The sequence below is a fragment of the Carassius carassius genome, chromosome 1, assembly GCF_963082965.1.
Source record: "Carassius carassius chromosome 1, fCarCar2.1, whole genome shotgun sequence".
Classification (NCBI taxonomy): domain Eukaryota; kingdom Metazoa; phylum Chordata; class Actinopteri; order Cypriniformes; family Cyprinidae; genus Carassius; species Carassius carassius.
Window position 1 is genome coordinate 35,860,756 of NC_081755.1, and position 15,340 is coordinate 35,876,095.

General features: G+C 37.4%; 1 protein-coding gene across 3 annotated transcripts; it reads left to right on the forward strand.

The window, feature by feature from the left end:
- The first annotated feature begins 3,236 nt into the window (after positions 1 to 3,236).
- nde1 (nudE neurodevelopment protein 1) lies at positions 3,237 to 15,275 on the forward strand. 3 transcript variants are annotated; one of them, XM_059557433.1, is made up of 9 exons: positions 3,237 to 3,381; positions 4,378 to 4,482; positions 4,662 to 4,815; positions 11,429 to 11,577; positions 11,675 to 11,811; positions 11,982 to 12,185; positions 13,233 to 13,318; positions 13,428 to 13,573; positions 13,692 to 15,275. In XM_059557433.1, the coding sequence occupies exons 2-9, from the start codon at positions 4,397 to 4,399 to the stop codon at positions 13,738 to 13,740; spliced, it is 1,011 nt and encodes a 336-aa protein (XP_059413416.1). In that variant the 5' UTR covers positions 3,237 to 3,381; positions 4,378 to 4,396; the 3' UTR covers positions 13,741 to 15,275. The 3 variants fall into 3 exon arrangements, with proteins under 3 accessions (XP_059413416.1, XP_059413412.1, XP_059413420.1); XM_059557429.1 differs by having other exon boundaries at positions 3,288 to 3,495; XM_059557437.1 differs by lacking the exon at positions 3,237 to 3,381 and adding an exon at positions 3,593 to 4,182.
- The last annotated feature ends 65 nt before the right edge of the window (positions 15,276 to 15,340 follow it).

Genomic DNA, 15,340 nt, shown 5'->3' on the forward strand with positions numbered 1-15,340 from the left:
TTTAGATTGAAAATATGAAGCACTGTGCTTGTCTACCATTAAATCATTATTGATTATGACTACATGAATTAGGTTATTTATCAATGAATATATGGTTATAACATACTGAGGAGTGTGTTCATTGTGACACTTTGCACCTAAGTGTAGCTGCCTTATACATTTGCCCAGAACAGATGCTCTTTATGTTCTCGCTTTCTTTTAGGAAGCGGTAGTATTAAGTACGCCTGATTGATGAACGAATCGGTTTTTTTTGTTCTCCTCATTTCATCTATTAACATGTCATGCACAAAACGATTCGTTCAAAAATAAGAATGACTCGGTCTGCAATCGACTCACTGAACCGCAGTATAATGGTGCGTTCAAGTCCTCCTGGGAAGTTCTAACGCATTCTCATCCCAAGGCGTCATATACTGACACTCTTGACATTTCGTCAACATCCTACGCATATGGCACCCTCTAGCGTCAATATGAGACACAGATTATGGGTTAAGGTTAGGGTTAGGGTTAGACCGCTAGGAGGCGCCTTCTGGCCCATTTTTATCTGCTTCTAATATTGACGCTAGAGGGTGCCATGTGCGTAGGATGTTGACGAAATGTCAAGAGTGTCAGTATATGACGCCTTGGGATGAGAACGGGCTGGAAGTTCGTACGCGTACGCACGAGGTGGGAAGTCGTGCTTGCGACGGCATGTGCGTTTAAGTCACTTTCGTCGGAGTAAGATGGAGGAGTACTTTATGAGCAGTACTACTGACACGCCCCCAACTCGTACAGACAGGGTTTAAAGGTGCCATCTGTCATGTCTGGCAAAAAAATCAAGTCATTCTCCACATTCCATACCAGATGGGGGCAGTATGCCTCAATAAAGTGAATTGGTCTACTCTAGAGTAACAAACGAGAAATGGCATAGTCTCTATGCTCCGCCCCTACCTTCACAACAACCCTACAGCCATAGCCGAAGCCTAAGAGGATGTTTTGCCTCCAGAGGAACGTTGGGTGATGTCAAGTGATTTTCAAACATGACATCTTCAAGCTAGTCCCCTTCACCTTTACCAGTGAATATGTTCCTATTCGTTTTGTTCATATTACATTTTGAGTTGTATATACACATTATTTGAATTAAATTAATTTGACAGACAGCATTCTGTCAACATCATTGGTCAACATCAGACAGCTGATGTTCACCAAGCTAGCGCCAACCAACGTAACCAGAGCTGCCAACTCTCAAGCATTCACCGTAAGACACACGCAATAGACTCTTTTCACACGCTTTCACGCCACACATCAATTTTCTCACGTACAGAAAAACCACGAAGCAAAGAGGACACGGAGACCAAAAGTTGCCCGCATACCGCCTCCTATGGCCGAAACTGGTATTACGACACCTGTCGGGCCGGGGCTAGTAATGCTAATTAAGGTTGATATCTCTGCAGCACTATAACTTGACATTTTTTTAATGACATCATCGCCCTTATTTCTTCTCATTCTTATGATGCGTGTAGGTCATTTTTGGGATATTTTTACCTCAATTTTTGCACATGGCACCTTTAAAGAAAATCCCGAGCTCCCCACTGGTATTTATTTATGATATTGTGGTGGCGTTCATGTGCATTCAACTCGTAAATACGATCTATACGAGATGACTTGAACGCACCATAAGAGCAACCGAGAATTTGGGTATTCTGAAAGATATTCCGAACAGCAGCAAATTTATTAATAAAACTTGTTCAAATCTAAGTTAATAAAAGTGTTCATGATTGTATGACAGTTTTGTCAACAAACATGAGAATTTTTTTTTTCAAACGTTATAATTATAACTCGGACATTAAAAACACACATTTAGGACTAGAGCAACAATTAATCAATCAATGTAGTGTAATTACGGGAAAATAAACGAATAAAATACTTGATAAAACACATTATATTCAACAATTGATTTGTTACTTTTTTATTTTATTTATTATTTTCAGTATTTATTTTAAACTTTATTTTTAGATGCATTCTGCAGGTTTGGTTCTCAACACACATTACATTTTTTTGCTGTATAAATTAGTATTGTTCAATGTAATGCAATTATTTTCAAAATAATGAAGCTGAATCATGCATTTACATTACATTTACATTTATTCATTTAGCAGACGCTTTTATCCAAAGCGACTTACAGATGAGGACTTTGGAAGCAATCAAAAACAACAAAAAGAGCAATGATATAAGTGCTATAACAAGTCTCAGTTAGGTTAACACAGTACACGTAGCATGGGATTTTAAATAATATAATAAATAAAAAGAAAACAGATAGAATAAAAAAAAGAATAGAGCAAGCTAGTGTTAGAGGTCTTTACACATACACACACACATACAATTGCATAATAAATGAAAAGAAAATAGAATACAAAAAGATTAGAAAGGTAGTTAGATTTTTTTTTAAGAAGAGATTTAGAATAGTGAGTGTTAAAGTTAGAGGGTAAAATAAAGATGGAAGAGATGGGTTTTAAGCCGATTCTTGAAGATGGCTAAGGACTCAGCTGCCCGGATTGAGTTGGGAAGGTCATTCCACCAGGAGGGAACATTTAATTTAAAAGTCCCTAAAAGTGACTTTGTGCTTCTTTGGGATGGCACAATCAAGCGACGTTCACTTGCAGAACGCAAGCTTCTAGAGGGCACATAAGTCTGAAGTAACAAATTTAGGTAAATGGGTGCAGAGCCAGTGGTAGTTTTGTAGGCAAACATCAACCAATTTAAAACGAATCTTGCTGCCGCGTTCTGAATTAATTGCAATGGTTTGATGGAACTGGCTGGAAGACCTGCCAAGAGGGCATTGCAATAGTCCAGCCTGGACAGAACAAGAGCTTGAACAAGGAATTTCATGTAATTTCATGCCTGGAATTACATTAAACATTATTATTTAAAAAAAAAAACGTAACTGGAAAAATACTGAATCTAGAAATGTATTCGAGCCCGTATTTGAGTTATTCCTTCCATAACGTGGCAGGGGTTATTATTACCATAGACACTCTTATGCTTATAACCTCTGCCACGTTATGGAAGGAATTTAACGTACCACGTCATGACGTATATCACGCTATGACGTATAAGCAGTTAAGAAAAAAACTATGCAGCGAAACTTTTAATCTTTAAAGTGAATAATTCTTATTTTAGAGGTGTCGAGCAGTAATTTCAGCGCCTTCTAGTGTCCGGGGTAGATAAAGGAGGATTGCTTGAAACAAACGTATCCAAACAACCAACCGAAGGCTTGCAAAATAATGGCATCATTAAAAATCGGCCAATCAGAAGCAGGCATGAAACAAACCACGAGCTGAGAGTTTTTACACAACAGTCGGAAGAGTCCCATTGTCAGGAGTGTAACGTGCCAGAAAATAGTTGGTATAGTGTTGTTATTTTATTATCAGAATCGTATTCATACTATTTAGTTCGACATATCTCTCACAGGAACTAAATAAATATTTGCAAGAAAGCCACTTTGAGCATTAGCCGGAGGTAAGTTGCTAGCTAGCGTGATGTCTCTTGAGGATAACTTAGTCGGGGTTTTGTCAGTTCGGTCGAGTTGTGAGATGTGCTAGTTCTCTAAAACTGCGCCGTGCGTCAAGCTGTCAATCATATCGTTATTTAAATATAAACCAATCGAAGTTACATTTCAACGTCTTATTCATTCGTTATTCAAGTGATTTCTGTCGAAGCATAAATCCGCCGACTGTTGAGAAGTTTAAGTGTCCGGTTTGTTGTTGGCTAGCTAACGTTAAGCTAGCTAATTTAAGACTGAAGTCTTTAAATATGATGGTGATAGATAGTGTATGTGTTCTAAAAATGTTTACTATATCCGGACTTATTGCGTATTTTATCCGAAGCATAACTACATACCACTTTATTGCAGTTTAGAGAACTCAGTTTGGTAGTAGTCTAGATTAGTTTAGCTCATAAATCCTTCAGAAGTCTTCAGAGAGTCTATTAAGTCACACAGTTCTTAAATACTGACATATTGTTACTGTTAAAATTGTAGTTTAATAGTGAGTTGTAGGTCAGAGGCAACATATTTTTTAGGTTTTCAAAATCATCACAAGACACGCCCTTCCTCTTTTGTTTTTTACCCTGCTATTACAAAAAGTTGAGCACCCTTCAAGAAGAAACATTTTCAGTAACAGAATAATCTAATAAGATTTTGATCAGGTATTATCATTGTCATCATCATTATGAATGCTTCTGACTGACCACATACAATACATACATAACAATAGATTTGATAAATGCGTTACTCTAAACAATATATGTTTTTATACCGTGTTTGAATGATATATCATATGGCAATCAATAAATTTTTATTCACTACAATTTGTAATATATTGATGGCCATTATTTTGCCAGTAAACCTGACAGAACAGCAATGAATGACGCTGAGCCTGCGACATTTGCATCTGTTGAACAAGAGAGGGACTTCTGGAAGGAACAGGCTGCCAAATACCAGCAAAGGTACTTCAGTGTTGATTTTCATTCATTATGACATTTGATCTACATTGGACATAAAGGAATCCAAGTAAGGCAGTTTGCAGAGCCCATGTTTGTTTTTGAACACTTGGGATAAATCGAAGTATAAGATCTTCCTTTACAGTCCACGTTCAGCCATCGTAAATTAAAAACTGCTTGTTCAGGGCTGAGGAGGCGCAGGAGGAGCTGCAGGAGTTTCAGCAGATGAGTCGAGACTATGAGGCAGAGCTGGAGACCGAGCTGAAGCAGTGTGATGCCCGTTATCGTGAGCTTCTCTCGACCAGCAACAGACTCCGCATGGAGCTAGAAAGTTACAAGGTACTGTGGTGCATCATAGACACATGGATAATAAACTGATTTATGGTAGTCGCTGTAAAATTTTGATGTATTTGGCTGGGCAGTCGCTTGGGTGGCTCGCCAGTGTACTAGATTTCTCTGATACATGTAGAGTTTATAATGCATTGACCTAATGCTGACCTCAGGTGCTAGTTGATCCTTCGCTGGGAGTTTGATTGACAGATGTTCTGACCAATAATAATGTCAATGTCAATGTCACCTTTATTTATATAGCGCTTTAAACAAAATACATTGCGTCAAAGCAACTGAACAACATTCATTAGGAAAACAGTGTCAATAATGCAAAAAATGAGAGTTAAAGGCAGTTCATCATTGGATTCAGTTATGTCATCTCTGTTCAGTTAAATAGTGTCTGTGCATTTATTTGCAATCAAGTCAACGATATCGCTGTAGATGAAGTGTCCACAACTAAGCAAGCCAGAGGCGACAGCGGCAAGGAACCGAAACTCCATCGGTGACAGAATGGAGAAAAAAACCTTGGGAGAAACCAGGCTCAGTTGGGGGGCCAGTTCTCCTCTGACCAGACGAAACCAGTAGTTCAATTCCAGACTGCAGCAAAGTCAGATTGTGCAGAAGAATCATCTGTTTCCTGTGGTCTTGTCCTTGTGCTCCTCTGAGACAAGGTCTTTACAGGGGATCTGTATCTGGGGCTCTAGTTGTCCTGGTCTCCGCTGTCTTTCAGGGATGTAGAGGTCCTTTCTAGGTGCTGATCCAGCATCTGGTCTGGATACGTACTGGATCCGGGTGACTGCAGTGACCCTCTGATCTGGATACAGACTGGATCTGGTGGCCACGGTGACCTCGGAACAAGAGAGAAACAGACAAATATTAGCGTAGATGCCATTCTTCTAATGATGTAGCAAGTACATAGGTTGTTATGGGAAGTGTTTCCGGTTCCGGTTTACCTAATTAATGCAGCCTAAAAATCCTTTAACGGATTTGGATAATAAAAGCATATTAGTATGTTATGTGTATGCCAGGTTAAAGAGATGGGTCTTTAATCTAGATTTAAACAGCAAGAGTGTGTCTGCCTCCCGAACAATGTTAGGTAGGTTATTCCTGAGTTTAGGCGCCAAATAGGAAAAGGATCTGCCGCCTGCAGTTGATTTTGATATTCTAGGTATTATCAAATTGCCTGAGTTTTGAGAACGTAGCGGACGTAGAGGATTATAATGTAAAAGGAGCTCATTCAAATACTGAGGTGCTAAACCATTCAGGGCTTTATAAGTAATAAGCAATATTTTAAAATCTATGCGATGCTTGATAGGGAGCCAGTGCAGTGTTGACAGGACCGGGCTAATATGGTCATACTTCCTGGTTCTAGTAAGAACTCTTGCTGCTGCATTTTGGACTAGCTGTAGTTTGTTTACTAAGCGTGCAGAACAACCACCCAATAAAGCATTACAATAATCTAACCTTGAGGTCATAAATGCATGGATTAACATTTCTGCATTTGACATTGAGAGCATAGGCCGTAATTTAGATATATTTTTGAGATGGAAAAATGCAGTTTTACAAATGCTAGAAACGTGGCTTTCTAAGGAAAGATTGCGATCAAGTAGCACACCTAGGTTCCTAACTGATGATGAAGAATTGACAGAGCAACCATCAAGTCTTAGAAAGTGTTCTAGGTTATTACAAGCAGAGTTTTTAGGTCCTATAATTAACACCTCTGTTTTTTCAGAATTTAGCAGTAAGAAATTACTCGTCATCCAGTTTTTTATATCGACTATGTAATCCATTAGTTTTTCAAATTGGTGTGTTTCACCGGGCTGCGAAGAAATATAGAGCTGAGTATCATCAGCATAACAGTGAAAGCTAACACCATGTTTCCTGATGATATCTCCCAAGGGTAACATATAAAGCGTGAAGAGTAGCGGCCCTAGTACTGAGCCTTGAGGTACTCCATACTGCACTTGTGATCGATAGGATACATCTTCACGATCAGATGATAAGAGCAGATCATTTGTAACTCTAAGGAGAGCAGTCTCAGTACTATGATACGGTCTAAATCCTGACTGGAAATCCTCACATATACCATTTTTCTCTAAGAAGGAATATAATTGTGTGGATACCACCTTTTCTAGTATCTTGGACAGAAAAGGGAGATTCGAGATTGGTCTATAATTAACTAGTTCTTTGGGGTCAAGTTGTGGTTTTTTGATGAGAGGCTTAATAACAGCCAGTTTGAAGGTTTTGGGGACATGTCCTAATGACAATGAGGAATTAATAATAGTCAGAAGAGGATCTATGACTTCTGGAAGCACCTCTTTCAGGAGCTTAGATGGTATAGGGTCTAACATACATGTTGTTGGTTTAGATGATTTAACAAGTTTATACAATTCTTCCTCTCCTATAGTAGAGAATGAGTGGAACTGTTCCTCAGGGGGTCTATAGTGCACTGTCTGATGTGATACTGTAGCTGACGGCTGAATGGTTGCAATTTTATCTCTAATAGTATCGATTTTAGAAGTAAAGTAGTTCATAAAGTCATTACTGCTGTGGTGTTGGGAAATGTCAACACTTGTTGAGGCTTTATTTTTCGTTAATTTAGCCACTGTATTGAATAAATACCTGGGGTTATGTTTGTTTTCTTCTAAAAGAGAAGAAAAGTAATCGGATCTAGCAGTTTTTAATGCTTTTCTGTAGGATATGTTACTTTCCCGCCAAGCAATACGAAATACCTCTAGTTTTGTTTTCCTCCAGCTGCGCTCCATTTTTCGGGCTGCTCTCTTTAGGGTGCGAGTATGCTCATTATACCATGGTGTCAAACTGTTTTCCTTAACTTTCCTTAAGCGTAAAGGAGCAACTTTATTTAAAGTGCTAGAAAAGAGAGAGTCCATAGTTTCTGTTACATCATCAAGTTGTTCTGAGGTTTTGGATATGCTAAGGAATTTGGATACATCAGGAAGATAACTTAAAAAGCAGTCTTTTGTGTTAGAAGTGATGGTTCTTCCATACTTGTAACAAGAAGTAGAATTTACAATTTTGGCTATATGAATTTTGCAAAGAACTAAATAATGATCTGAGATATCAACACTTGGCTGAATAATTTCAACACCATCAACATCAATTCCATGTGACAGTATTAAATCTAGAGTATGATTTCGACAATGAGTAGGTATGATTTCGACAATGAATAACACCAAATCTGCCATTTTTGTCCCACAAACAAACTAGTTAGGAGAGTTGATCAACATTGGTGGACTTGAACTTGAAAAATGGTGTGTATTGACGTGTTTCTGCAGTTGAAACAAGATACCTTCTGATGTTCATTAATGTTTATTTCATGCTATAACTATTAAGGAGGAAGAGATGATCGTTTCATGTGCCGCTTGAACTGAGACGCTACAGCGATTTGTAATGATGCATTGAAGAGCCACAAGACTGCATTTATTGTTAGAATTTCTTAAATGACAATTTGAAAGCTAAAACTTTTTTCAAACCTGAAGTAACCTGCTCTGTCTTATCTGTTGGCGTGTTGTCAGTTTCCTTTTTGGATTCCTCAATGTATATTTCATTGCAGGAAAACCGGATGTGTGGCATGAGAATGCCATGACTTGTTGGACATAACAACAGTTACTAAGGGGGACAGGTTTTTGCGAAGGTGCAAATATATGACCCATTAAGGTCATACTGTTGTAAACAAAAATGCAGATGACTACAGTTGATTGCAAATACATTACAGTCAAGGGCACAGTCACAATGTAAGTGGCTCTCACTAAAGATAACTGAAGTACACAATATTTCATCACCAACCTCTTTAACTAAAAACACTATGGGTCGATTTAAATGAAAACATGCCCAAATCTCACCGGAACAGTTTGCAAACCTCATTTAGCTGTCATTGCTGCAAAAGATGGCTCAGCAAAATATTACATGAAAAAAATGTATGTTGTGCTTATTTTTCTAATACATCAATTTATATTATTATATTCTATTAGCTCAAACCATATGCAAACAACATAATAATAGGTTTTATTCTGAATAACTGTACTGTGAATAACTGTAACACCGCTGTCTCATAAAGCACATTAATGGGGTTTTATCTAATATTTGAATAAGAATTTAATCTATAACTGACGTTCACTTGTAAGCATATAACCACAGATAAAAGCCATTTGAATGTTCTTTGGCTGAATGTGTACATCCCGAATGTCTCTGTCTGGTTTTTTCAGTGCTTACTGAGAACACAATCACACATTCACAGACAAACAACAGGGATTCAATTCTAGATGAGGAAATCAGCTGATGCTTATTTTTGCATCAGTACCTGGAGGGCATGGAGGCTCACAAATGTTTTTACTTGGCATTTGTTGCAAAACATGGTTGCAAAGCCATGTTGTTGGATTAATTTAAAAAGAGACCTAAGTCAAGGTACATTTAAATGCATAACCTCATAGACAGAATCCTTGGTATTGATACTAAATTATTACCATAGGTGACAAATAAGCAGCCTGAAAAGATAACTGAATTAAAAACCGTATTATTAAGAACAGTGCATGAAACTCTGTGTTGCTGGGTCACATGAAACAGATGTGTTGCTTGTTTATATGTTTACGCTTGAAAACAAAATAACTTTTTAATGATACAAATGTGATGCAATCAAAATTGTATATTTTTTATTTTATTTTAATTTAGAGATTATTTAATTATACCAGAAGTGCAATCGTTCTATAAAAATAACAATGCATAGAACAAGTGGCAGATCTAGTACAGGTGCATCTCAATTAATTAGAATGTCATGGAAAAGTTCATTTCAGTAATTCAACTCAAATTGTGAAACTCATGTATAAAAGAAGTTCACTGCACACGGACTGAAGTAGTTTAAGTCTTTGGTTGTTTTAATTGTAATGGTTTTGGCTCACATTTAACGAAAACCCACCAATTCATTATCTCAGCAAATTATAATATGGTGACATGCCAATCAGCTAATCAACTCAAAACACCTGCAAAGGTTTCCTGAGCCTTCAAAATAGTCTCTCAATTTGGTTCACTAGGCTACACAATCAAGGGAAAGACTGCTGATCTGACAGTTGTCCAGAAGACAATCATTCACCCTTAATAAGGAGGATAAGCCACAAACATTCATTGTCAAAGAAGCTGGCTGTTCACAGAGTGCTGTGTCCAAGCATGTTAACAGAAAGTTGAGTGGAAGGGAAAAGTGTGGAAGAAAAAGATGTACAACCAACCGAGAGAACCACAGCCTTATGAGAATTGTCAAGCAAAATCGATTCAAGAATTTGAGTGAACTTCACAAGGAATGGACATCTACTGGTGTTGGTCCATTGTGTTGAAAACCAAAGTCACTGCACCCGTTTACCAAGAAATTTTGGAGCACTTCATGGTTCCTTTTTGTAGCTTTTTTTTGGTGTTGGTGTGCGTGACTGGCCAGCAAACTCACCAGACCTGAACCCCAGAGAGAATCGATTGGGTATTGTCAAGAGGAAGATGAGAAACAAGAGGCCAAAAAATGCGAATGAGCTGAAGGCCACTGTCAAAGAAACCTGGGCTTCCAGACCACCTCAGCAGTGTCACAAACTGATCGCCTCCATGCCACACCAAATTGAGGCAGTAATTAAAGCAAAAGGAGCCCCTACCAAGTATTGAGTACATGTACAGAAAATGAGCATACTTTCCAGAAGGCCAACAATTCACTAAAAACATTTTTTTACTGGTCTTATGAAGGATTCTAATTTGATGAGAGTGAATTGGTGGGTTGTTGTTAAATTTGAGACAAAATCATCACAATTAAAAGAACCAAAGACTTAAACTACTTCAGTCTGTGTGCATTGAATTTATTTAATACATGAGTTTCACAATTTGAGTTGAATTACTGAAATAAAAAAATAAATAAACTTTTCCCTGACATTTTAATTCATTTTTTTAAATATATATCTCCATTGCTATGTACCATTGCTATGTAAGCACCATTGTTATGTACTGTAAGTTTTAGCTTGTTCCTCTGTTTTCCAGTTTCTCATCAGTTTGGTTAACACTGCTGCAAAACAGTCAACCAAATAGTGTACCATGTACCAAAATTAGCAAAATCATAATATTGTACCATTTGAAATATAAAATGTAGCAGTATTTTTAATTACATCCTTGCTGATTATTCACGATTAATTGCTTGTATCATTAGCCGAGAAAGCCCCCAAATGTTGATAATTCAAAGACATTACTTTATTGTCGCGGATGATTGCAATTAAAAAGTGGCTTCAAATGTTTATAGACACTGTAGTTTTTGTAAGGTGTTTATTTTTTTATTTTTAATACTTTCATTTTAGCATGGACTATTTATTATCAAGGATATTTATAATGTTACAAACGATTTCTATTTCAAATAAATGCTTTTTCTTGTCTTTGTTCTTGTCTATTTCAAAGATTTAAAAAAATGATCACAGATCTCACAAAAATATTAAGCAGCAAAAACGTTCAACATTTATAATAAGAACAATACTAGGAATAAAGAAAGTGTAAGTTTAAGTTTGTTTCTCCACAAGTGTTTTTCTTTATCTCATCAAATGTCTGTTTCGCCTTTATTTGTGTGGTCCTCTGTCTTGTTTGCTAACAGGAGAAGTATGAAACACAACACTCCGATGCAATTCGGCAGATCTCGACTCTAGAAGGAGACTTGGCAGAGACCACAGCCATCAAAGACCAACTGCACAAATATATCCGGGAGTTAGAGCAAGCCAACGATGACCTGGAAAGAGCTAAGAGGTGCATTTAGTGCTTTTGCCAGGAATACATGTCATACATTTAGATATTTACGACTTTAACAATTTATTACTAATACCTGTCTGTCATGTTCTTATAGGGCGACTATAATGTCACTTGAGGACTTTGAGCAGAGAATGAATCATGTTATAGAGAGAAATGCCTTCCTTGAGAGTGAGCTTGATGAAAAAGAGAATCTTCTAGAGTCAGTACAGAGATTAAAAGACGAAGCCAGAGGTAAACTCGAGGGAAACTTCTTTGCATATACACCATTCACTCATATGTAACTGACAAACCTCCATTTTTGTTGATAATCGGTAGAAGAATCACCTGATTTGCCAGTCTCAGATGTTTTATCAGTGTTTGTGTGCTGATTGTGTTTGCGGTCTTCTTTCTTTTCGGGGCAGATTTAAGACAGGAACTGGCTGTTCAGCAGAAACAGGAGCGCAAACCATCAATCAGCCTTCCTAAAGATGTAGAGACGCCAGAGGCCACACCCGCAAGACCCTCGTCTGTTGTTACCTCCAAGCTCCCATCTCTCCACGCCACACCCTCCAGACCTCCAGGCTCAGGGACCGCATTCAACACCCCCTCCGCTTCCTACAGCAGAAGTGAGCACATACTAATTCCTCTAAACTTGCCCAAGGACAGTATTCAATGAAGTGACTCAGTTTCCCCATCATGTCTTTTGCACACTGTGCATTAGGGGTGTAACGGTACGTGTATTCGTACCGAACCATTTCGGTACAGGGCTTTCGGTACGGTGCACGTGTAAATATTTTGATTGCGGAACATAGGTACATTTTCGTGTTTCCACATGAACATATAAAGTGGCGGAAATCTCCGCGTTCAGCACAAATCCCGCCCTGCAGCTGAATCTACAACTAGGAAAAAAATGACCGTAATTCTAACGCAGCTCCCGTCGTCATTTAAACAGACCTTTGCTCTTAATTCCGATCGGTCCAATGCAATAACGAAATCTGAGCAGGTCTAAAAACTGAAACTGTTGTTGCTGCACTTTACACTTTGGAAAAGTTATATATATTTTTTAAATATGAGCAGGCCTACAAGCTGGGATTGGTAATGCTGCACTGTAATCAGTTAATTATTTATATTTTTCATTATATTTTATTATGTGATATTGGTTTGAGACTGAGAGTATTTTATTTAGTGGAGAACTTTGCAGCATTATTTTATTTCTTATTCATTTTTTATTATATATATATTTTTTTATTATATTTTATTAAAGTGTTTAAAAAAAGACAAACAAATTGTTAAAAAAAAGTTTAAAGTAATAAACAACCTGCAGTTTAATGTTTGCATTTCTTTCCCTTACTGTACCGAAAATGAACTGAACCGTGACTTTAAAACCGAGGTACGTACCAAACCGTGATTTTTGCCTACCGTTACTCCCCTACTGTGCATTATAATTGATTTATTGCAGTTTAATGATACTAAATCATTTACTTTCATGCAGAACATTGTATTTTGCATGAAAGAATTTTGAGTCAACTACATGAAGGGAAGGATTGGTAAAGAATGGGGAGAAAAAACAAATTTGAAGGAAGGAGAGCGAAAGGAGCATTTCCCTTGTCTTCCAGCTTTATATTTCTGACACATTTTTGATTTATTAACTTATTTTTTTCTGTCATGTCCAGTTGAAGGTCTGACTGGAACTCCTCTCACCACATCTGCAAGGATATCTGCCCTTAACATTGTTGGAGAACTGTTGAGGAAAGTTGGGGTGAGTCCAGCTGTAACTGTGGATATTAATAAAAAATACACACTCTTTCAACTGAGGTTGGTCTGTCGTTATGATAATCATGTTCTATGTCCCTTTGTTCCCTTTTCAGAACCTTGAATCAAAGCTGGCATCATGCAGAGAGTTACACATCCATGAGAAAACACCCAGCCGTGCAGCGATAAGCCAGGGCACACCGAGCATTTCACGGGAAGCCCCAGAAATCCCATCCAACACAAATGGCTTGTATGATAAAGGGTTAGTCTCAGTATTCATTTCAGTACATCTCCGTAATTGACCAAAATGATTTAGATTGTATGATATCTGACTTGTTCATAAGAATTCTTCTCCAAACCTTCTCTGTTTCGTGTTGCAGGATGGTGAAACGGTTGGACTTTGGAACAGGACCCAAGATAATGCTGTGAATAAAGTACTATTTGCTACCAATGCACAAGCATGTCTTTTGCGCTCACATCATTGGGAAAAGAAGTATGCCTAAACCATTAATATGAAAATGGTTTATTTTCTGGAGCTGAATCATATCTTATGCCCCAAGTCTTCCACTATCTCAGAAGGGGTCTGCTTTCACATTCATATCAACCCTGTTATTGTGTCTGTGGACTGAAACTACTACCTGTTGTTTTACTATTTTGTTGGAGATTTGCATTGTTTTGCAGATGTACTTTCTCTTAAATTCCCACTGTTTGTTTTTTATTTTTGTTTGTGTTGTTTTTAGATATCTGGTGATTCATAGCAGTTTTAAAATGTATCTGCACTGTAATTTTTATTTGCTCTTTTTGGGGCCATAAATATGGAGACTGTTGCAAGTGCCTGGCAGATTTACTACTGCAGTCCCATTATATTTGGCACTAAACTACTGATCTGTGTTCAATGAAACGTCAACTGCACATGCTTCTTGATTGTTTACAGGACTGGAGCAAGGTGTATATAGCAGGTTCATTTTTAATTTAGAAATACCTGATCTGATTAGATTTTTTTTTTAGAAACTAGCATTTTAATATATATAAGTTTGTTACTAACTGAATGTCATGTCTTCTAGTGTTTCGATTTGAAAATTCTAAGGAGGTTGGTGAGATGTTATTAGCTTAAGTTGTTGTTCATTTCGTTGCCTTGTAGGGGCTGGCGTAAGTAACCAACAGTAGCCAAAATGTTTATGCATGATCCTCTCTGGGGCCTTTTTGTTTCTAGTAACTGCTAGTGAACTCCTGATTTGAACAGTCAGTGCTATCTTTGTTTTCAAAGATTACAGTGCTACGGTACTGGAGAATAGTTGCGGTCATATTATGCACTGAACATGAATTTAATGTGCCTTAATTTTGTGGCCATAATAAGCTTTGCCCCAAAGTTAATTTGGCTATTGGGGAACTTACAGCTTCTCTTGCTATTCTTCCCAATGTATTAAATCTCTGATATGTCAGGGATTCCATGAAGAGGAGAAACTGAATTCTGATTGGAGTTGAATCGCTTCGTTTTCACATTTCTCTTTGAAGTGTAGATTTAAATAACAAGCAATATGAATACTTCAGTGAAGGGTACAGATATTTTTATGTTAAAAATAGAAATGTAAGGAAGACTTGATACATTATATTATCCATTTTTTCCTAGAGGTACTAATGAAAAATTATAGAAATAGAGTATGATTGTTGATGGAAGAATTTATCACACTTGATCAGACCATCTCAGGGCTTCATTTAAGCAATAACCTCACTCAAGAAGTCATTGTAGTTCAAATTCTGTCAAGTATTTGTTTCTGCATGCACAAGACATGCACAGTTGCTAATTATTTTCATTATGGGTTTTCTTTGTTATTAATGAACCTTAACATCTGCAGTGTCCACGCATTCATCAGCAAAGGCAATGCTTAAGTTTATCCTGTCTGTAAAACCATTCCATTGTTGGTTGATCCATAACCTTCACAATAAATGTGTAGTTAACAGGACTGATTATTTGAATTTTATTTCTTCCCAGAAATAGTACAACTCTTGGTTATGGTCCTAAATGCTG